Below are 20571 nucleotides of genomic sequence, written 5' to 3'. Positions count from 1 at the left end.
GACTGAGGGACACGGAGACTGGATGGCTCAGTCGGTGGAGCGTGCAACTCGTGTTCTCAGGGTTGTAGGTCCGAGCCCCACGTCGGGTGTAGAGATGACTTTAAAAATAAAATCGTTCAGGGGTGCCTGGGTGGCTCAGTCAGTCAAGCATCCGCCTCTTGACCTACCTAAGAAAATGATAATAAATTTTAAAAATAATGATAAAATAAACTTTTTTTTTAATGGGGGGTAGGGTGGGTGGTGCCTGGCTGGCTCGGTCGGAAGAACGTGTGACTCTCGATCTCAGAGTTGCCAGTTCAAGCCCCACGTTGGGTATAGAGAGATCACTTTAATAAACAAAACTTGGGGCGCCTGGGTGGCTCAGTCAGTTAAGCGTCTGACTCTTGGTTTCCGCTCATGTCATGATCTCACGGGTTTGTGAGTTTGAGCCCCGTGTCCAGCTCTGCACTGATAACCGTGGAGCGTGCTTGGGATTCTCTCCTCTCTCTCTCTCTCTCTCTCTCTCTCTCTCTCTCTCTCTCTGTGTGTGTCTCTCTCTCAAAAATAAAATAAACATTTAAAAAAATAATAAATAAAGCTTAAAAAAAAAAAAACAAAAAACACCGAGGTTGAGAAACCCTGCCCTCTCGTCTGAGGTTTCTTGATGATTTTGCAAATCTGAACAAAGTCCCATTTTGGTCCCAGAATCCATATAAGTTATTCCAAAGAGATTAGACATTGGTTAAATTTACATCCAGATGGTTTAAAACTACTTAGGATCTCATTCATTATAACCGGGATATGTCTTGCCATGTATTGGAACCTGGTTATAACAGAAAATTAGGTCATTTGGTCACTTTTGTGTCCTTGAAGATAGTCTCAGATACTTTATTAATGAAGCATAGAATGTATGATAAAGGCAGTGGACCAAAAAAAAAAAAAAAAAGGTGATGCTACTGCTGCCTATGAGGGCGTGGAGTCCTCGTGCCTGGTGGGTAAGTGTGGACCAGGGTACACCCTTCTGGAGGGCTTTGGCAGTGTGTCAAGTGCAGGATGTGTATCCTTGGACTTAGTCCCACTGGAGGGATATACCTTTAAGAAGATCATGTCAGAAATACAGACAGGCTCAGAATCATCTGTCACAGTGCCATCGTTATACTGGCACAATATTGACAGTTACTGGGGCACTTGAAATTCTTAAATGTTTATTGTCACCCAATTTCAGGCACTCAGTAAAGTTGCAAGAAAAGTACAAAGAATCCCTGGATAGTTGTCACTAGAGTCCTCAAATGTGCATATTGTCATGTTCGCTCTGTCCTCCCCTCCCCCTCTTCCTCCCTCCCTCTTTACTTTTCCTCTTTACACAGTACACACACACACCACACCCCTACCCTTATACATACCTGTTTTTGTCTTAAACCATTTAGGTTGCAGATAGGAAGTCTCTTGGCTCTTAAACACTTCAGTGTCGATTTCCTAACACCAAATAATTCTCTTGAATACTTGGAGCAATTACAAAGATCAGGAAATTACTATGGATACAGTACTATTATCTAATCCACAGACTTTTATGCCACCACTTGTCTAATAATGAATAATGTCTTTAGTGGCAAAAGGATACTCAAGATAATACATGACATTTGGCGCACAGGTCTTTTTATTTATTTTTTTTTTTTAATTTTTTTTTTTTCAACGCTTTTTATTTATTTTTTTGGGACAGAGAGAGACAGAGCATGAACGGGGGAGGGGCAGAGAGAGAGGGACACACAGAATCGGAAACAGGCTCCAGGCTCCGAGCCATCAGCCCAGAGCCTGACGCGGGGCTCGAACTCACGGACCGCGAGATCGTGACCTGGCTGAAGTCGGACGCTTAACCGACTGCGCCACCCAGGCGCCCCTTTTTTATTTATTTTTTAAGTTTATGTATTTTGAGAGAGCGAGCGAGAGAGAGCACGAGCGCACACGTGGGAGAAGGGGAGAGGCAGAGCGAGAGAGAGAGAGAGAGAGAGAGAGAGAGAGAAAATCCCAAGGCAGGCTCCGGCGCTGTCAGGGTGGGGTGGGGGAGGGCTCCAACTCACGAAACCGAGACTGTGAGATTGTGACCTGAGCAGAAACCGAGAGTCGGACACTTAACCGACAGAGCCACCCAGGCGTGACTTTTCGTTTTTATTGGGATGAGCTCTACACCCGCTGTAGGGCTTGAATTCAAGACCCCCAGGATCGAGAGAGTCGGGAGTCGCGCACTCTACCAACTGGGCCAGCCAGGTGCCCTCCCCGCCCCGCACCCCCCGCACCCCCCGCACGTGTTGTTTTAGACTTCCTGAACCCGGAAAGTTCCTGAGTCTTTGTATTTCATAACATTGGACACTGAAAAGCACAGGTCTGTAAAATGTCCCTCGCTTTGGGTTCGTCTAGTTATTGAGTTTAGATTCCCCACCTGTGGCAGGAATCGCCCAGAAGTGGTGCTCGGACCTTCTCGTTGCTGCATCCTTTCAGGAGGTACATGCTGTTGATGAGTTGCCTCGCTGGCAATGTCTGACTTTGATCATTTGGTTCAAGTGATGATGTCTGCAGGTTTCTCAGTGGCCAAGTTACTACACTTTGAAATGAAGAAGTATTCTGTGGGGAGATACTTGGGACTGTGTAAATACCCCATCGCTTACCCAGCACTGTCCCATAGAATTTTGTGTGATGATGGAGGTATTCTGTCATCAGCACTGTCTGGTACGGTAGCCACTAAGTAGCCACACGTGGCCGTCAAACGCTTACACTTGAAATGTGGGTGGTGCAACTGAGAAACTGAGTTTTTATTTAACTTTAATTAACAGAAATTTAAATTTTCCATCGCCCTACGTACCTAATGGCTACGGTATTGGCATTTCAGCCTTATGCTCAAAGCCACCGTTCATGACTTTTGCCTCAGTCGATTATTGTGGTGGCTGCCAGACGGTCACTTTTCTAATCGCATCGTTTTAGTTGGCTTTCTACTTACTGGAAGGAAGAGGTTTTCCTTTACCCCATGTATTTATCGGTGTAATCCATATATGCTTACATTTGTCCGGACACGTGTCTAAATTTGGATGCCAGCGCCCATGCTTTACAAATGGGTACGTAGGTCTGTCTGAATGTTACAGATTGCCGTTGTACGGGAACTTACGGCTATGTGTATAAAAACTGGTATCACTCACTACTTTAGTCGTGAAAGCGTATGTTATAATTTAATATACCTCTACTCTAATACACAGATTTTAACGGCTAGAGGAAAGTGATAAGAACCGGGCTTGCAAAACGTCCGGTAGTTTGACTTGGACACACAGGGCATGTTTCATCCCTCATTAGAATCATGCCGAGTAATTCAAAACCATAATACTGATCTAGACGGAAATGTCCTGAAGAAATCTGGTGTGTGGAAAACATTGTACGTGAAACAAATGATACGGTTTTATGTCTTTAAACCCGTACGTGTGTGGATAGTGAGTAGCTGTTTCCGGAGTTCTGTTGTCTTAATAAAGGTGGCGTTAGTTACGGGATTCCCAGCGCTGTTATATTTTCACTGCACCTCTTCCAGGCTGTCTGCACTTCATGATTTATTTTCCCTTCCTTTTTAGGGTAACCTACAGTTGCTGCAGAACTGCTTGGCAGTGTTAAATGGAGACACATAAGCCACACTCCGCCTTTGGTTAAAAAGGGCTGCCTTCCTTCAGATTTTATTTTTGTTTTCTTAATGAGATTAGGCATTTACTGCTCACTGGAAACAAAAGAAACAGCTGACCAAGTGCATCTACTCTCCTTTTTTTCTGAGAAGCGATGGAGCGGTGCCGTCCACGGGTTTTGCGGGTCCGTCCGTCGGTGTGGTGGAACGCTGCCCTCCTGCAGCTCCCCGTGTGCTCCCTGGGACGGTTGTCCATCACCGTGCGCTCCTCCTCTTCCGAAGCCCAGCGTTCAGTCCTTTTTTTAAGTAGCCTCTGTAACCGTCTTTATTTTCTGAATAGCGTTCCTTACGGCTGCCAATCTTATTTCCCTTTAAGTAATTTCTGATGTTTAACCCTTTCAAAGATGCATTGTTCAGACAAGATAAAGGTTGCCATTACCTTTTGTTTTCTCTTGGCGTTTTTGTTATGTTTTGTTTTGCTTTTTTAAAAACATTGTATGCCACCTTAGTTCATCCATGTATCCTGGTAAAAGCATCTTAATCAGACTTATTTTTAATTAATGAACATTTCTTAGAAGTTTTGGGACAGACTTTATGTAATCTTTATAAGTATGATTTCTGATGAAGAGCAACTGCATTAGTATGTTTGCCTTAAACTTGTAGACTAAACCGACTATTGTCAAATAAACTGTGGTAACAGTGATAGTTTTTAACTCTGTGGTCATTGTATCACTCTAAAATTTGGAGTAGCTATAATCAATCTACTCCTTCGTTATGCTTTACAGTGCAGGTCTTTTCTCTTTTTTCTCTGAAAATGGCATGTTGAACCAGGTTCACCAATCCCCTTATGAAAGAATGAACTGCTTCTCTGTGTGCTCTCAGCCTTTCCTAGAAGATGGAATTGGGCAGAGGCAGGTTCGAAACAGCTGTTTCTAAAATACAGGAGGCAGCAGAATGGTCCGTCTGTGATGGTTTCCTGAATTCCATCCCTAGCCGGGCCAGTTAACCCTGCGACACGCCATCGAGCCACTTGATAGTTCTACTAGTGTACAGATTGGTATGGAGAGAGAAAGAGTGCTGTAAGGAACAGCCCTCCGGGAGGGGGGGGGGGGGGGGGGGAATTGGAATATTTGGAATGGAAGGCTCCAAAAAGGATACTAGTTACAATACAAATATGATTGGCCTTTTTAATGTGAATTATCGCCACGTCATTTCTAATTTAAAATTCGATTGTGTGGTTTGGTTTTTTTCACTGTCTAACTTTTCTTCCAGTTGGAAACCACAGGTATTTGGGTTGGTCACCTTGTAGGTGGGTTCCTCGTTTACATTTTCCCCACCCCTGGTCTAGGTCTTCTGAGTAGTCACCATGATCCCAGCCTTGCTCTCCAGCATGTTCTCTTGCCTTACTGGTGTGCTGGTTCACGTTTCTCTCTTTCACTGGCGTTGTTCCCTGGTTATTCCCTGATGTCGTTTGTACTACCCCCCCCCCCCCCCCGGTTGCCTGAGAAATCTGTGTGTTTGGTCCTCCTGTGTGACCCCTTCACTGGTGAGAAGACACCCACGCGATGCTCACCAGTGGGTGAACGGGACAGAGAGCCCTGGCTTCGGGACTCGGGTGCAGTCCCTTCGCCGGCTGCCCTTGTGGCCTAGGCAGGTTTGGTTCGCTTGACCTCTGTCTGCCTCAGTTTCTCTACTACAAAGGACATACTGACCTACCTACCTCACAGGGGTGTTGTGAGGATTAATAAACATTGGTACAGTGCTTTGAAAATGTGAAGGTGCTGTGTAAATGCTAAGAAACAGCAAGTACGGGGCAAAAGGCAGTAATACAGTGTTGCACCTATCCATCAGCTAATCTGCTTGTGTACCAAGGGGGCCTTATTCCGGGCAAGGGGTAGGAGAGTGGTAGGTACATCCCTTGGTCCCTGGTTTACATGTTTACGGTGTCTGTTGGGGTGGGGGTAGAGTGGAAGCAGCAAGTTACATATTAGTGCGGGGCAGGGTGCTTAACAAAAACACACATAAATGAGTTGACCGCACTATCCAAGGACCTTGTCACAAAACACACAAAGAAGGTGAAGAGTGTAGGTTACTCCCTCAAGGGCATACTTTAGGAAAGATGCTACTTTGTACCTCCAGAACAATGGAAGTATTCCACAGCTCAGCTGCTGGTTCCCCGGAAAACAAAACCAAACCAAAAACTGGTTTCAATATTCTCGTGGTGTGGCATTTACGAAACATGTAGGGACCATCTTGTGCCTGGGGGACACAAAGGAGAAAGAGGAAGACGCCCAGTAACAGAGACAAAGCCCTGCACTGGGTAGTAGTACAGGGTTTCTCCCACCGGTGTCTTTACTGCACGCTCAGAGAGGAAGAGAGTGACGGGAGCAGTAGGAATGAACGACCCAGGAGGAATGAAGGTGGCGGGGTTGGTGGCAGTGAAGGTGGACGATGGTAAAGAAAGGAAATTGCAGGGGGCGCCTGGGTGGCGCAGTCGGTTAAGCGTCCGACTTCAGCCAGGTCACGATCTCGCGGTCCGTGAGTTCGAGCCCCGCGTCAGGCTCTGGGCTGATGGCTCCGAGCCTGGAGCCTGTTTCCGATTCTGTGTCTCCCTCTCTCTCTGCCCCTCCCCCGTTCATGCTCTGTCTCTCTCTGTCCAAAAATAAATAAAAAACGTTGAAAAAAAAAAATTTTTTTTAAATAAAAATAAAAAGAAAGGAAATTGCAAAAGAAAGTGGGGGGTCCGCGGGCCGCTAAGGCCCGTGAGGCTTAAAGACTGGGCGAGATTCTCCTGCCCCTAGTTTGGGAAAGCGCCTACAACACAGATTCCGTGGTGAACTGCTAGAGAAGTTGAGCTCAAACAGACCTTTTGAAGGGAGGCACTACGCACAAGTTAACAGAACAGGGTGGTGGATTTCAAGGAGACACTGCGGGGGGGGGGGGGGGGGGGAGGGGGGAGGGGGGGAACGAGGTGTCGCAGAACTTACAAAGAAAAGAAAGCAACCACGAAGCCAAGATGTACTTCTGCGCCGGCTCCCAGTCCCCCGCAAACTCGCACGAGCCCGCGTATCACCAGGTTCTCAGACGATCAGAAAAGCCTTCTCCGCGCTGCCGCAGCACGCGGGATACAGGTGGAGAAAACGAAGCAAAGAAAAAAACAAAGCAAGGTAGAAAGCCGAGAAACGTGCTTCCACTTACGTTTCAGGCTTGCTTTGGGCGTCCCGGGGACCCGTTATTAGCACGAGAAATGACGCAGCGCAAGCGCGCTGTCGTGCTACCTGTGCTGTGACTAAGTCCGAGTTCTTCCATTGAGACCACGAAAAATCAGGGGAAAGCGCGAACGCAGTCCCCCACTACCACAAATTATGCAGTCGAGTTTCCCACATTTGGGGAAATCGCAGGGGTCAGCACATCCGGAGTGCAATGGATAAGCCTCGCCCTGGGAAAACCACCTTCGTGATCATGGTATCTCCCCTGCCAGGTAAGTATGAGTTGCTCGACCCGCCTCGACCCACACCCTCGCGCTCGCCACGCTTCTTACACACGGTCACTTGCCCCACGCGGCTTCCGCGCCCCGGTTGCCCGCAGCACCCCCTCAGCCTCAACCTCTCCCGGCCGCAAAACAACCGCGGGCGCCTTGCCTAGCCCCCACGCGGGACGTGCGCGCCCAGGCGGTCCGGGACCGGCAGCCTCTGCGCGCTTGTTCATCTACATACGCCACGCCTTGTCGCGCGCTTCCCCGCGTCGCGGCTCCAGCTCTGGGACAACGGATGTGCTAGTGTCCCGGCAGACCGCCGGTGCCTGGAGCGAAGGATGGGGGGAGGGCGGCGAGGAGTCGGGACCCGGAGGGGAGACCCGAGAAGACGGGGGTCCCGCGGCGTCCAGAAGTTGCAGGCCCCACCGAGGCGGTGGGTTAAGTCTCCCCTTCCTTGCAACGAAAATTACATGCAATACGCAACAGAGAATCAACTCAACCTTAAATACTAAGAGTTTTGTCACCAATTTAACATGAAATTGTCTTAATCCTCAGTATGACCTTTCGGATTACGTAGTAACCTAATCTTGCGACAACGAAAGGAAAATTTGAACAGAGGGCGTCAGTCAGGACAAGGCGTCCATTCTCTAGAGTAGATGTGTGGGCTGGGGAGGGGGGGCGTCGAATGGTCTCCGAAAATCAAATGAACGGAAATATCACGTTTTCATCCTGTGGGGTTCGGCTGCCTCTTTCAGCCTGCCCGGATTTGTCTTTTCCTCTTCTGTACAAGAAGATTCTTTCCGGAGATCGAGTGGAGGTAAAGGTAAATATCCTCTTCAGATAGGGGCAAAATGATTGAAGTGTTGTGTGTTCCTGGGTGATCGGGTCCCTGGAGCAAAGCAAGGCAAGAGACAGGACTAGAGATTATTGGGGTCAGCAAAGACTTCTCTGAGGTTCTAGCAGCATCAAGATCCGAGTTAACGTGTTGTACATCCTTTTACTTTACTTTTCTTTTCTTTTGTTTTTTAATTTATTTTGAGAGAGAGCGCGGGAGGATGCGCGAGAGCAGGGGAGAGGGAGAATCCCAAGCAGGCTCCGTGCTGTCAGCGGGGGGGGGGGGGGGGGGGGGGGGGGGCCGGAGCCCCACGCGCACCGAGCCCCCTCTCCGCCCCCTCCCCGCCCCCAACCGTGAGATCATGACCAAGGCTCGTTCTCTTAAGGGACTGAGCACCCAGGTGGCCCACGTTTTTGATTGTTAGTTGTTAGTTGTTTCAGGAAGTTTCCTTTCTTAGGGTGTATTACTCCTCAAAACAAACAAATGGTTCTCTTCCCTAACCCCAGGAAAATTATCAAAACCAAGAAATGAACATTGATACAATCTTACTACTCTACAGACGTTATTCCCTCTTCCATCAATTGTCCCAATAATGTCCTTTATAGCGAAGGAAAATTCAAAATCATGTGTTGCATTCAGTTGTCATGTCTCTTTATCTGAAATAGTTCCCAGGTAGTTCTTCGCATTTCATTATGCAGGCCTTTTTGAAGACTACGGGCCAGTCATTTTGGAGACTGTCCTTCAGTTTTTGAGTTGTCCTGGCTTCCCTCGCAAGTACATTCAGGAATGCATTTTTGACACGAAGGCTATGTAAATGATACCGTGTCTGTTATGGGTGGGTTTTTGTCCCTCCAAAAAAATACGTTGAAGTCCGAAGTCCTGGTACCTAGGACTGTGACCTTCTTTGGAAATCTGATCTTTGCAGATACAGTCGAGTGAAGGTGAGGTCACTAGAGCGGGCCCTGATCCAATGTGACTGTTTTCCTTACACGAGGAAGACGGCAATGTGAAGAGACTCGCTGACAGAACACCATGCGATGGCAGGAGCAGAGACTGTAGTGATGTAGCCGCAAGCGAGCCAAGGATTGGCTTGTCACCACCGGAAGCTGGGGAGTAACGAGGGACGATTCCACTCAGAGCCTCAGAGAGAGTATGGCCCTGCTGGCACCCTGCTTTTGGACCTCTAGCTTCCAGAACTGTGAGAGAATACACTTCTGTTTTTTTTAAGCCACCCAGTTGGTGGTATTTTATTATGACAGACCTAGCAAATGTATACAGGCCTCCTCTGGGCACCACGTTTGGAGGCACGTGAAGGCAGTTTGTTCTATTACTGGTGGGGTTAACATCGACTACTTAGTTAAGGAGGTGTATCGGTTACCCGTCTCTGTGTAACAAATTGCCGTAAAACTTAGTGATTGGAAATAATGACCGTTTCACTTGCTCACAATTCTGTGGATCAGCGATTCTGGCTGGGTTCCACTGGGCAGTTCTGCCGGTCTCAAGTGGGATCGCTGGAGCCGCGGCGGCCAGCCTGCAGGTCACCTGGGGCCTAGTCGGTCTAGGGGACTTCGGCAGACACGGTTCACGTTCACTCCGGCGATTTCATCCTCCAACGGGCTAACCCAGGCTTCTTCTCATGGTGGCCTCAGGACAGGCAAGTGAAAGCCAGTCTTAATGAGCAAGTGATTTTCAACCTTCTGCTTGCATCCCATTTACTAATGTCCCATTAGCCAAAGCAAGTCACATAGCGAAGGCCAAAGTCAGTAGGCTGGGGTGTTGCAGAAGCACCTGGGTCCTGGGGCCAGCACTGCAACTGTCGGCCACTGGAGGTGTTCATCAAGTTTTCCCTTTGTAATTATTAAGTGATTTGTATGGAGATAATTTGAGGATATGTGAATATCCTGTTTAACACAACAGTTTTTAGCATCCACTGGTGGCTCTTGCGTTATGATTGCCAAATGTCCATTTTCTAATTCCATCATTCATTCTTCAGTTATCAGCTGGCATCGTAAGGTAGGACTTTCCCTCCTTCCCTATGTGCTAACGATACGAACTCATGGTTGTTATTTTGTTCAGTTGTTTGTAACCCAAAACTGTTTTGAAATTTATTTTGATGTCCGGGGCGCCTGGGTGGCGCAGTCGGTTAAGCGTCCGACTTCAGCCAGGTCACGATCTCGCGGTCCGTGAGTTCGAGCCCCGCGTCAGGCTCTGGGCTGATGGCTCAGAGCCTGGAGCCTGTTTCCGATTCTGTGTCTCCCTCTCTCTCTGCCCCTCCCCCGTTCATGCTATGTCTCTCTCTGTCCCAAAAATAAATAAAAAAAAAAAAAAAAAAAAAAAAAAAAAAAAGAAATTTATTTTGATGTTCTAATGTTCTCAGATCGGGCCTATAAAAACCCCTTCAGGGTGCCTACTGTGTCCTTTGGACATGTCCATAACATTTTTGGAGCATTTCCGTGTCTTCTGGCACAAGATGTTCCAGGGCCATTATGTATCTGTCTTGGCTCGTGAAAATTATCTATTTCTCCAAAGAGGCCTGGTTCTTTTTAGTGGGGAGTGGTTTTAGAAAACAAGATCAAGGGGCGCCTGCGTGGCGCAGTCGGTTGGGCGGCCGACTTTGGCTCAGGTCGTGATCTCACGGGTTCGGTTGGTGAGTTCGGCCCGCTTTGGATCCTAGGCCCCCTCTCTCTGCCCCTCCCCCGCTCACGCATTGTCTCAAAAACAAATAAACGTTAAACAAATAAACGTTAAGAGAAGGAGGAGGAGGAGGAGGAGACAGAAAGAAAAGAAAAAAAGAAAAAAGAAAAAGAAAGGAAGCAAGATCAAGGCGGTAGTTATGTCTAATGCTACTGTCTTTGCCTCTAGGCCCCTTCAGTGGATAGAGGTAGAGAATACGTGTATTTCCTAACACCTATCTACAGATGTAGATTAAAAGCAATGAGCCCAGGGACAGCTACGTGGGTGGTTCAGTTGGTTAAGCATCCGTCTCTTGATTTTGGCTCAGGTCATAACCTTGGGGTCATGATATTGAGCCCTGCCTCCGGCTCCCTGCTAGGTGTGGAACCTGCTTAAGATTCTCTCTGCCTCTGTCTCTGCCCCTCTCCCCCCTCTCAAAATAAATTAATAAACTTAAAGAAAATTCTCTCTCTCCCTCTCTCTATGCCCTCTCCCCCACTCGCTCCTTCTCTCTCTTTAAAAAAAAAAAAAATTAAAAAAATAAATAATGAGCCCACACCAGTACCTTAAATTCCAACTCTCAATTTTATGCAAGTGGGTCCTCCTTGCCCTCCACCATTCCATATTTGTTTGTTTGCTTGCTTTAATTTTTTTTTTAACATTTATTTATTTTTGAGAGAGAGAGAGAGACCGATCACAAGCAGGGGAGGGACAGAGAGAGAGAGAGAGGGAGACACAGAATAAACAGGCTCCAGGCTCCGAGCTGTCAGCACAGAGCCTGATGAGGGGCTCGAACTCACAAACCGTGAGATCATGACCTGAGCTGAAGTTGAACGCTTAACCAACTAACCGACTAAGCCACCCAGGCACCCCGTGTTTTTGTTTTTGTTTTTAATGTTTATTTATTTAAATGTTTATTTTTGTGAGAGAGAGAGAGAGAGAGAGAGAGAGAGCGCGCGTGCGCGAGCGCGAGCATGAGCAGGGGAGGGGCAGAGAGAAAGGGAGACACAGAATCAATTCAAAGCAGGCTCCAGGCTCCGAGCTGTCAGCGCAGAGCCCGATGTGGGGCTTGAACCCATGAACTGCGAGATTGTGACCTGAGCGAAAGTCAGGCGCTTAACCGACTAAGCCACCCAGGCGCCCCAAATGTTTATTTATTTTTGAGAGCAAGAGAGACAGAGCATGAGCAGGGGCAGAGAGAGAGAGAGACAGACAGACAGACAGACAGACAGACAGAATCTGAAGCAGGCTCCAGGCTCTGAGCCATCAGCAGAGAGCCCGACGGAGGGCCCAAACTCATGAACTGTGAGATCATGACCTGAGCTGAAATCAAGAGTCGGATGCTCAACAGACTGAGCCACCCAGGCGGACCATCATTCCATATTTGTTTGTATCTCCTTTCTCCAACAGTAAGAACCTTGACTCCCAACATCCATTTAGTCATTAGCTCAATCCTACAATATACACAACGTTGTTACAGAACTGTTACGACCATACAGCTATGAAATACAAACCTACTATGGGACAGTTCAGTATGTGTTTGCAGTTCTTGTCTTTGGACTTGAAGATGTTTATAGTCGATGTACTGCACCCAAAAGTCATTTCAGTTGGTTATTTTTTTTTCTTCCAGTGTGGCTACATTATTCATCTCAGATCGCTAGGTTCAGTTATGCTTATGTTCAACGTTAGGGATGTTCCCCCTGTGATTTAAAAATATATGTAAAATATTAATAGAATTCCAAAAGTCAAAATTACAGAGAAAGATGTACTCAGGTGTACTCAGAAAAGCATCACTCTCTCCTTCCACTCCCCTCCTCCTCCCCGCCCCACCCCCACCCCCGCCCCGCCCCAGGCAATTTCATCATTTATCTATTTAGAGAGTGCTAGTCTGGGAGAAGGGGAGAGGGGCAGAGGGGGAGAGAGAGAATCTTAAGCAAGCTCCACACTCAGTGCCCAGCCCACGACCCTGGGATCCTGACCTGACCTGACCTGAAGTCAAGAGTCAGACACCCAGGTGTCCCTAGTCTTCTGTTTCTTTTGGCAAGACTGTATAATTTTCTTGTTTTCACACTTTTCCTACACAAACGGTAGCATACTACATATATTTGGGGGCTTTTTTCTCCCCCCCCCCCCCCCCCCACTTAACACAGTCGATGTGTCATACCTAAAGCGAACCCACAAGTCAAGCAACCCTATCCTAACCTCCTGGAGGCCACAAGGTCAGCCAAAGAAAAAAGTAAACAAACTAGAGAACCCAAACGAGGGCTCACCAGCCTTTGCAAAGACTGTGATTTCTCAGTGGGGAAAATGTTAGAAAAAAACGGTGACAAAATCAAACCCCTGAATCCAACTGCAAACTGCAAACTGCAAACTGCTGTGCAGTGCCTGGCTGGCTCAGTTGGTAGACCATGGGGCTCTGAGTGAAGAGTTCTAGCCCCACATGGGTGTACAGATTGATGAGGGAAACAAAGGCAAGAGAAACGTAGCTTAAACTAGATCTCCTTACAGCTTGCAGCCCACTGATAGCTGAAACATGCAGAGCGTGACCTTCCTCAAGGAGCTCACGGCTGCCGTAGTGCCTTAATGTTTATATTTCGTTAAAAACTAAAAGCAACCTTACCATGACAGCAGCTAGCCCCTCAGGGTCCTGAAAGCCTTGCTTCAAAATTCCTTGGAAACTTACTTTATCTCTATCCCCCCTCCCTCCACAAATTTAAAAATATATCATCAAGTCACTCCTCACAAGCCCAGTGCAGCTCTTTCTGCCTGCCCACCGGGTGCTGTGCTGGTGCTACGTATAATACCAACACCTTTTTGCACTGAAACGTCTGGAGAAAACTTTCTTAGCCATCTGCTCATGAATCCACGTCATAATTAAAAAACAAATAAATAAAATAAATAAGAGAACTACAAACTAATGTTCATTTTAACTGGAAGAATCACAGCCAGGCTCCCCCGGTTCTTCTACTTTCGTCCCCCAAGGGTGTGAAGTTCCTCCGCCCACTCGGGCGACAGGGCGTGGCGTATGTAGATGAGCATGCTCGCATTGGCTGCCGGTCCCGGACCGCCTGGGCGCGCACGTCCCGCGTGGGGGCTAGGCAAAGGCGCCCGCAGTTGTTTTGCGGACGGGAGAGGTTGGAGCTGAGGGGGGGCTGCGGGCATCCGGGGCGCGGAAGCCGCGTGAGGTAAGTGACCGTGTGTAAGAAGCGTGGCGAGCGCGAGGGTGTGGGTCGAGGCGGGTCGAGCAACTCATACTTACCTGGCAGGGGAGATACCATGATCACGAAGGTGGTTTTCCCAGGGCGAGGCTTATCCATTGCACTCCGGATGTGCTGACCCCTGCGATTTCCCCAAATGTGGGAAACTCGACTGCATAATTTGTGGTAGTGGGGGACTGCGTTCGCGCTTTCCCCTGGTTATCTGGGTTGGCGAAGAGCAGGTTTATTTTTTCCTCGCCCGTGTTTGGGCGCTCTAGGGAACTTCCGGGCCTTCAGTTTCTCCACAGCTGGCGTTTATGGCGCCCGGACAGCAGTGTGGGCAGTGCTTTGGTTTTTTTTTTTTTTTTTTTTTTTCTTTTGCTTTCTCTCTCGCGTTACTTGTCTTTTTAAGGCGATTTTGGTTTGGAGGATGGCAGTCGCTTCTAACGCGTGCTCCTGGGCCGACAGTTTCAGCACCGTCTGGTCCCGTGGGGGCTGGCTGGTTATGAGCGCGGAACGCAGCAACGTTTTACATACACCTTACTTTCACAGAATCCGCCGAACTAGAAGCAGCCACTTATGTAGTACAGGGTTCCCAGTTGATTTCAGAGACGGTATTAGCTTTTGTCTTTTTTCTGAAAAGCTTTTAGTGTTTGGTTTTCCAGATAGCGAGCGTGAGCGGGGAAGGAGCAGAGAGAGAAAGAGGGAGCCCCAGAATCTGAAGCAGGCTGGATCCAGGTTCTGAACTGTCAGCACAGAGCCAGATCCGTGCCTCGAACTCACCAACCGTGAGTTCAAGACCTGAGCCCAAACCCCACGCTCAGCGGACTGAGCCACCCAGGACCCCTGCATTTTAGTTTTCTACCTATACCCCCTGAGAGGTAAGTTCCACGAGGCCAGAGATTCTTGTCTATTTTGTTGATTGCTCCATTCATACTTGGCTACAACAGTGCATGGCAGCATAATAGGCTTCTAGTATATACTTCATTAATTAACTTATAGATCGCGGGGTTAGGGGGGGAAAAAAAAAAAAAAACGTTTCTGGGGCGCCTGGGTGGCTCAGTCCAGTGGGTGGCTCAGTCCAGTCAAGCATCCTCTTGATTTCGGCTCAGGTCACGATCTCACAGTTTGTGAGGATCCACCCACCAGTCTACCCCATCGGCCTCCAACCTAGCCTGGTTCAGCCCCTTCTCACTTTAGAAGAATGGGATCATTTTACAAACCATCAGAAAAAGGTAAGTCAGGGGTATGCACCTTAGTTTTTCTCCCATGCCTTCCTCTTCTGTTCTTCCATCATGCTTCACTCTGGTTCAAGGTGTAGGGGAGACCGAACTTTACTTTTACCCTGTTAGCAGGGCCTGAGAATTAAATTGGACGCAAAACAGAATATCAGAAGGAAAGCATACAGATTTTTTCCATGTACGTGGGAGACCCCATAGTAACATGAAAACCCAAAGAAGTGGCTAGGTGGGTCTCCAAGGAGCCCTGGTTCCTTTTTTTTTTTCTCCATTTTGTGTATCTGGAGGCCAAGATCCGGTGGTGCTTAGCGTTCACGGATACTGATGTGTGATTGCATTTAGGTCCTGCACCTGTTTTACTCCACGGATTATGATCATTTTTTATTTTATTTTATTAAAAAAAAATTTTTTTTTAACGTTTATTTATTTTTGAGGCAGAGAGAGACAGAGCATGAACAGGGGAGGGGCAGAGAGAGAGGGAGACACAGAATCTGAAACAGGCTCCAGGCTCTGAGCTGTCAGCACAGAGCCTGACATGGGGCTTGAACTCACGGACCGTGAGATCATAACCTGAGCCGAAGTCAGCCACCCAGGCGCCCCTATGATCGATTATTATCATGATCTCGATTTGGCCAGTGGGAGCCCTTTCAAAATGGCTCTTGTGTGCTTGACATGTCCACATCAGTGGCACATTGCTTTACTTTTTGGCACAGCTCCATGTTTCAGGGCATGATGAGGCCGATTGATACCCAGCCGTGTCGGCCAGTCTGGTGGCCTGGCTCCTTTGACCCTCCTGTGCGCACCGACCTGGATTCCTTTGAGGGAGGTGGTTACTTCCTGAAACAGGTCAAGGTGCTTTGGACTTCCTGGAGAGGCACTGGAGTCAAAGGCGGGGGAGAAGAGAACACCAGTGCCCGGGTTGGACTCCTTGCCCTGGCTCCGTGTATTTTAACATCCCCTCGGGTGTGTGCCCACCCACCCACCCACCCAATGAAAGTCCCACAGAGGCGCAACAGGTCACATCTACGTGGCCTTCCCTTGACTGTGTCGCCACTGCCTGACTGGGTGGCAGGCACTGCTGTGCCTGCAAGGATGTGGGGCCGTACCTTGGAAGCACCCGGCTACTCCCCATGACACCCCGGGCAGGAAGCGTCGGCCATGCTAGGGCCCACTCTTGCATTTGCTGGATGCCAAAACCCACCTCCCCCCTCCACCCCTCACCCTGCTATTCCCCCAAAGCGCCAAAGCTAGGTCCCCAGGGATTCCACACCTCCACATCTCATCAGGGGGGGCAGGCACATCCAGTGAAGGTGGTTGAGGTTTTATCTTTGGTGCCTGTCTGCTGGTCTCTGCCTGTAGATGGTGACATTAGAGGCTGGGGTCTCTCTGTGGCTTCCCGAAGGTCAACTGTTGGACTTCAAAGGCAGGGCCTCCTGAACCCGTGGAGGCAGTGGGACAGTAGGACTGAGACTGGGCTGGGGAGCGAACCAAGAGGAAGGGCGGGGGGCCGGGGGAAACGCAGTCTCCAGTTTGGGAGGCAGAACTAAAACCGAAAAGGCGCTTGTGGTCTCAGAGGTCAGGGATGGCAGTAGCCGGGTCCCTGAGGCCTCAGAGAGCCACACTCCCGGTGCGGTTCCGCTGCCAGCCCCCTCTGTGATGCGCTCCAACTGTACTTTGAGTCTCTGGAGTTTCCTTCCCACAGGAGGGAAGAGAACAAGGACCTTTCCCTGGCGTTTTTCTCTGCACCCACCCGCAGCCCCAACAACCTGGCTCTGTCCCCAGGATGAAGCCCGTTTTCTCCTGGGTGGGTGCTCTCTGACAGGCCCTCAGTGTCTCCCTCTTCAGGCCCTGCCAGTTTAGCCTTAAGGGCCCAGCGCTAAGTCAGCCAGCTGGTCAGAACCCACAGGCCAGCTGCCTGTGTAAGTAAGGACGTGAATTTGTGCGCCCGACCGACCGACTGTGACGACAGCTGCCCCCGTCTCACTCCACCCCTACTCCCACTCTTCTGCGCCCCGATGACTCTTAAGTCTGCGTTTTGCCGCCACACTCCACCCCACCCCACCCCACCCCACCCCCACCCCCGCTCGCCCCCGCCCCTTTCTGCATACAGGTGGAGACCCCAGCGGTCCGGTCGGTCCGTGGCCGGAAAGCGGGTAAGATAGAAATATTTCACCCATCTCCCTCTCCCTCCGTCCGATGTAGCGGGAGAATCGGTACGGGTGGATTTACCACCCGTGCACAGAGTGTGAGTAATCACTGCCCTCTCAGCGGGAGCGCCCCCAGCCCCGCCATCCGTGGCTACAAGAACAGGTGCGAAGGCACGGGAAAACGGAAGTGTACCCGGACCACCGCCCTGTCCTCAGACTGACAAGAAACCCGAAGGGGCCGCTGAAGTTCTCGTCACGACTGGCAAGGCCCATGAGGGGGGCCCTGCTGCATTTCGTTTCTGCCAGTGTCAGCTTCGATGCAAGCGCACAATTGGCGATGGCTTGGAAAACCTCAGAGTGACAGTTCTGTCCCACAAGTAGATTAAGCTGGTCGGGGAAGAGGGTTTTCTGTCTCCGTAGAGCTGTATATTTATAGACCCTATGAGAAACAGGGAAGGAGGAGACAGAGAGACTGCAACTGGGAGCGACCGACGCAGCGACCGTCCTCGGAGGCAAGGCAGGAGATCGAGGAGGGGGAGTTTTCAGAAGGACGCCATGGTTGTTCCCGACCCGTGTGACGACCTGTACGCTTGTCAGCCTCGAGGGCTTGCCGAGGGCAGAACCTCTTTGCCCACGCGTTTGTCTGGAGCGGGAGCAGTGGGCGAATAAAAGTGGGGAAGGGCGCGGGACGGCGTGGGGCTGAGACAAGGCAGGAGCGGCGGGGACGTGGAGCGTCCACGGGCACGTGCAGGTAAACTGCGGGAAGAAGGCGCAGGTGTGTTCCCTGGCGGCAGCACACGAGCAGACGTAGGCAGGTGTTCCGTAAAGGTTTTACTTACTGACTTTGGCCTGTGGGAGGAGGGGCTGCCGCGAGGCTGCAGGTGCCCGGGCGGGGCAGAGTTGGGGCGGGGCGCTGGGGGGCGGTGCCCCCCGCCCCGTGGCGCAAAAGCGTCAGGCACTTCCTTCGAGCCGGAATCGAACCAGCGACCTAAGGATGCCCACACGTATCCAGCCTACAGTCCTCCGCTCTACCAGCTGAGCTATCGAAGGGTGCACGCTGACAGGCCCGGGTCATTGCTTCTTCTTGAAATGACGGAGGCCACCACACTGGCAAGCCGGAGGTCCGGCATGCCTTGGCGTGGTTGGAAGGCCCTTTAGAAAAGAGCAGGGCCGACGCCGCCCCAGCGCCCCTTTCCGGGCAGAGGGAGCATATCCCCTGCGTTTGGCGGCTGCCCGGCCGGTGGCCCCAGCCTCCCGGGTCGCGATTGTCAAGATGCCTGGGCCGGGGCTCTTGCCTGTTGCATTTCCCCTCCCGGCGCTCCTTTCTACAGGTGGGGACTACAAGCGGTCCGTGGCGGCAGTGGCGAGGAGGGGCGTCGGTGAAGCTCGCGTGTTGGTTGTGCGGGGGTGGCCTCGCGGAGGAGCGGAGGAGAACCCACTGGGATGGGCACTAGGTAGGCGGCTGCGAACCGCCTAACCACCTGCTGGTTTTTAAATGCCTTTAGTTCAAAATAATCCTTAGGCCAAAATGACATTTTTTTGGTGTGGCAGATTATGCCACCATACGAAGGCAATATCGTCTTGCCTGGATTATGCAAGCCTCCTGAACTAACTGACTGATTTCCCTGCTTTTGTCCTTAACAGCCTGGTTTCTTATTTTTTATTAACAACGATAATAATAATTATAATGGTAATTATTATTTTGGGTGCCAAGCGGAGTGGGAGGCGGAGGACTCAGATCAAGGCACTCCTCTGCTCAAAACCTCCCAGCTTGGGGTTACCTGGCTGGCTCAGTCAGTAGAGCATTTGACTCTTGATCTTGAGGTTGTGAGTTCGGGGCCCCGCATTGGATGCTGTGTGTGTGTGTGTGTGTGTGTGTGTGTGTGTGTGTGTGTGTGTGTTCCTTCTTCTTAAGATTTTATTTTTAAGTAACCTCTACACCCATCTTGGGTCTCCAACTCACGACCCCAAGATCATCAAGAGTCGCATGCCGCACCCACTGAACCAGCCGGGACCCCGATGTAGACCTTACTTCAAACACTAAACAAAACAAAAACTTTTGGTTCACTCACATTTAGAGTGTTACAATGATCTGCGCAGAGCGGAGTGGTCTCCGAAGATGCCTGATGGTCTGTTCTGAGGAGCAGCCAGCAGCATGATGGACCCAGCCAGGGACCACTTACACCTGAGACGGACTACAGAAAAACACTCCCAGAGATGGAAGTCCAAGTCAAGAGCGTCACCTGTACCCAAGGAGACGGCGGCAGCAGCAGCAAGTACCTGTGGTCGATTTCCAGGCGGAACTGAGACAGGCATTCTCAGCCGAGATGCCAAGAGGTGGTTAAAGTGGTATTGGAACATCTAGGTAGCTGATTTCCAAGTGAAGTAAAAATATTATCCATGGGGAGCGGGGGTGGTGATGGTGTGGGACCTCTTACAATGATCTACAAGACCCTCATGATCTTATCTCCAACCTAGTCACCTCTCTGACTTAATTTTGTACAACTCTTCAGTTTTGCGCTGGACGCAGGGCCTCCTTGCTATTCTCCACACACAGTCCTACCTGGGCCTTTGCGCTAGCCGACCTTTGTGCCGGGGATGCTTCCTGGACCCCTGCCCCCTCCGTGATTGACTCCCTCACCTCCTTCAAGTCTTTGCTTGAAGCATAGCACCTTCTCGTGTAACCTCTTCTGAGCACCCACTAACAGCTAACACACTAATTAATTTACCTATTGTGTCCATTGTTGATTTTCTCCCACTCCCTCTGCCCCTTCTACAAAACATGAACGCCAAGAGGCCTTTTTGTTACCAGTTCCTCAAAGTGTCTGGCACAACAACAAACAGTTGTTGAATGGGCAAACAATGTCATCAAAGAGAACAGAATATAAAAGGAGGGTCCAGGAGCCAGGGTTCAGCCAGGGGGAAGTGCCGGGTTATCTTGTTTCATCACCAGAGACTTTCTTAGGCTGAGAGCTGCAGAACTCTGAACACATAAGGGCCCACCCAGACTGTTTCCTGCACTGAGACTTGACCAGACTCTAGCATAGCTTCTAGCAGCACAAGGTTCTGTCCCTAAGTTTGACTCCCAGCCTGAGGAAGTTAAACACCTGACACAGGCCCCCAGCCTGTGTTGTAAATAGGGCATTTATTAAAAAGGGCTTGCGATTGCGAATGTGGATCTCTTACAACTCTGAAGGGTCCCTCCCATCTCAAGGACTTTGAAATGTGATCGGGAAGGAAGTAGGGCCTATCTCCCGGTCTGTGGGAGGAGAGCATCCTCAGTTCAGTAACTGCCAGCTAGCAAACACAACCGCCTAACAGCAGTTACACCGAACTACCCTTTGTAACCTTTCACTTCTCTGACTGGGCTGAGCC

General features: G+C 49.9%; 2 protein-coding genes, 1 long non-coding RNA gene and 3 other non-coding genes across 7 annotated transcripts in view; 3 read left to right on the top strand and 3 right to left on the bottom strand.

The window, feature by feature from the left end:
• The window catches only part of SNX6 (sorting nexin 6), a 62006-nt gene extending 57672 nt beyond the window's left edge, over positions 1-4334 (top strand). Inside the window, exon 14 of the mRNA XM_058738791.1 lies at positions 3588-4334. Within this exon, the coding sequence (XP_058594774.1) occupies positions 3588-3641 (54 nt within the window). The 3' untranslated portion in view covers positions 3642-4334. The remainder of the gene's footprint in view (positions 1-3587) is intronic.
• Positions 4335-6956: 2622 nt separating this feature from the next.
• LOC131518445 (U1 spliceosomal RNA) lies at positions 6957-7120 on the bottom strand. The gene has a single exon (XR_009265121.1). It is a non-coding gene; the product is annotated as a U1 spliceosomal RNA (small nuclear RNA).
• Positions 7121-7615: 495 nt separating this feature from the next.
• LOC131517084 (uncharacterized) lies at positions 7616-15157 on the bottom strand. 2 transcript variants are annotated; one of them, XR_009264376.1, is made up of 3 exons: positions 15066-15157; positions 12129-12314; positions 7616-7995 (listed from the first exon to the last, which is right to left on the bottom strand). It is a non-coding gene; the product is annotated as an uncharacterized LOC131517084 (long non-coding RNA). The 2 variants fall into 2 exon arrangements; XR_009264377.1 differs by lacking the exon at positions 15066-15157 and adding an exon at positions 13235-13556.
• On the top strand, positions 13866-14029 carry LOC131518434 (U1 spliceosomal RNA). The gene has a single exon (XR_009265112.1). It is a non-coding gene; the product is annotated as a U1 spliceosomal RNA (small nuclear RNA).
• Positions 15158-17113: 1956 nt separating the features above from the next.
• On the top strand, positions 17114-19977 carry LOC131517081 (SNRPN upstream reading frame protein-like). Its single transcript, XM_058738794.1, is given in 4 exon segments — positions 17114-17202; positions 19275-19403; positions 19406-19432; positions 19435-19977. Coding segments are annotated over 3 exon segments (186 nt in total). The 5' UTR covers positions 17114-17202; positions 19275-19351; the 3' UTR covers positions 19542-19977.
• TRNAY-GUA (transfer RNA tyrosine (anticodon GUA)) lies at positions 18157-18246 on the bottom strand. The gene is given in 2 exon segments: positions 18157-18192; positions 18210-18246. It is a non-coding gene; the product is annotated as a tRNA-Tyr (tRNA).
• Positions 19978-20571: the final 594 nt, after the last annotated feature.

The sequence above is a fragment of the Neofelis nebulosa genome, chromosome 7, assembly GCF_028018385.1.
Source record: "Neofelis nebulosa isolate mNeoNeb1 chromosome 7, mNeoNeb1.pri, whole genome shotgun sequence".
In the NCBI taxonomy this organism is placed as follows: domain Eukaryota; kingdom Metazoa; phylum Chordata; class Mammalia; order Carnivora; family Felidae; genus Neofelis; species Neofelis nebulosa.
Note: the sequence above shows the minus strand (reverse complement) of the source record. Positions and strands in the feature narration are given on the sequence as shown.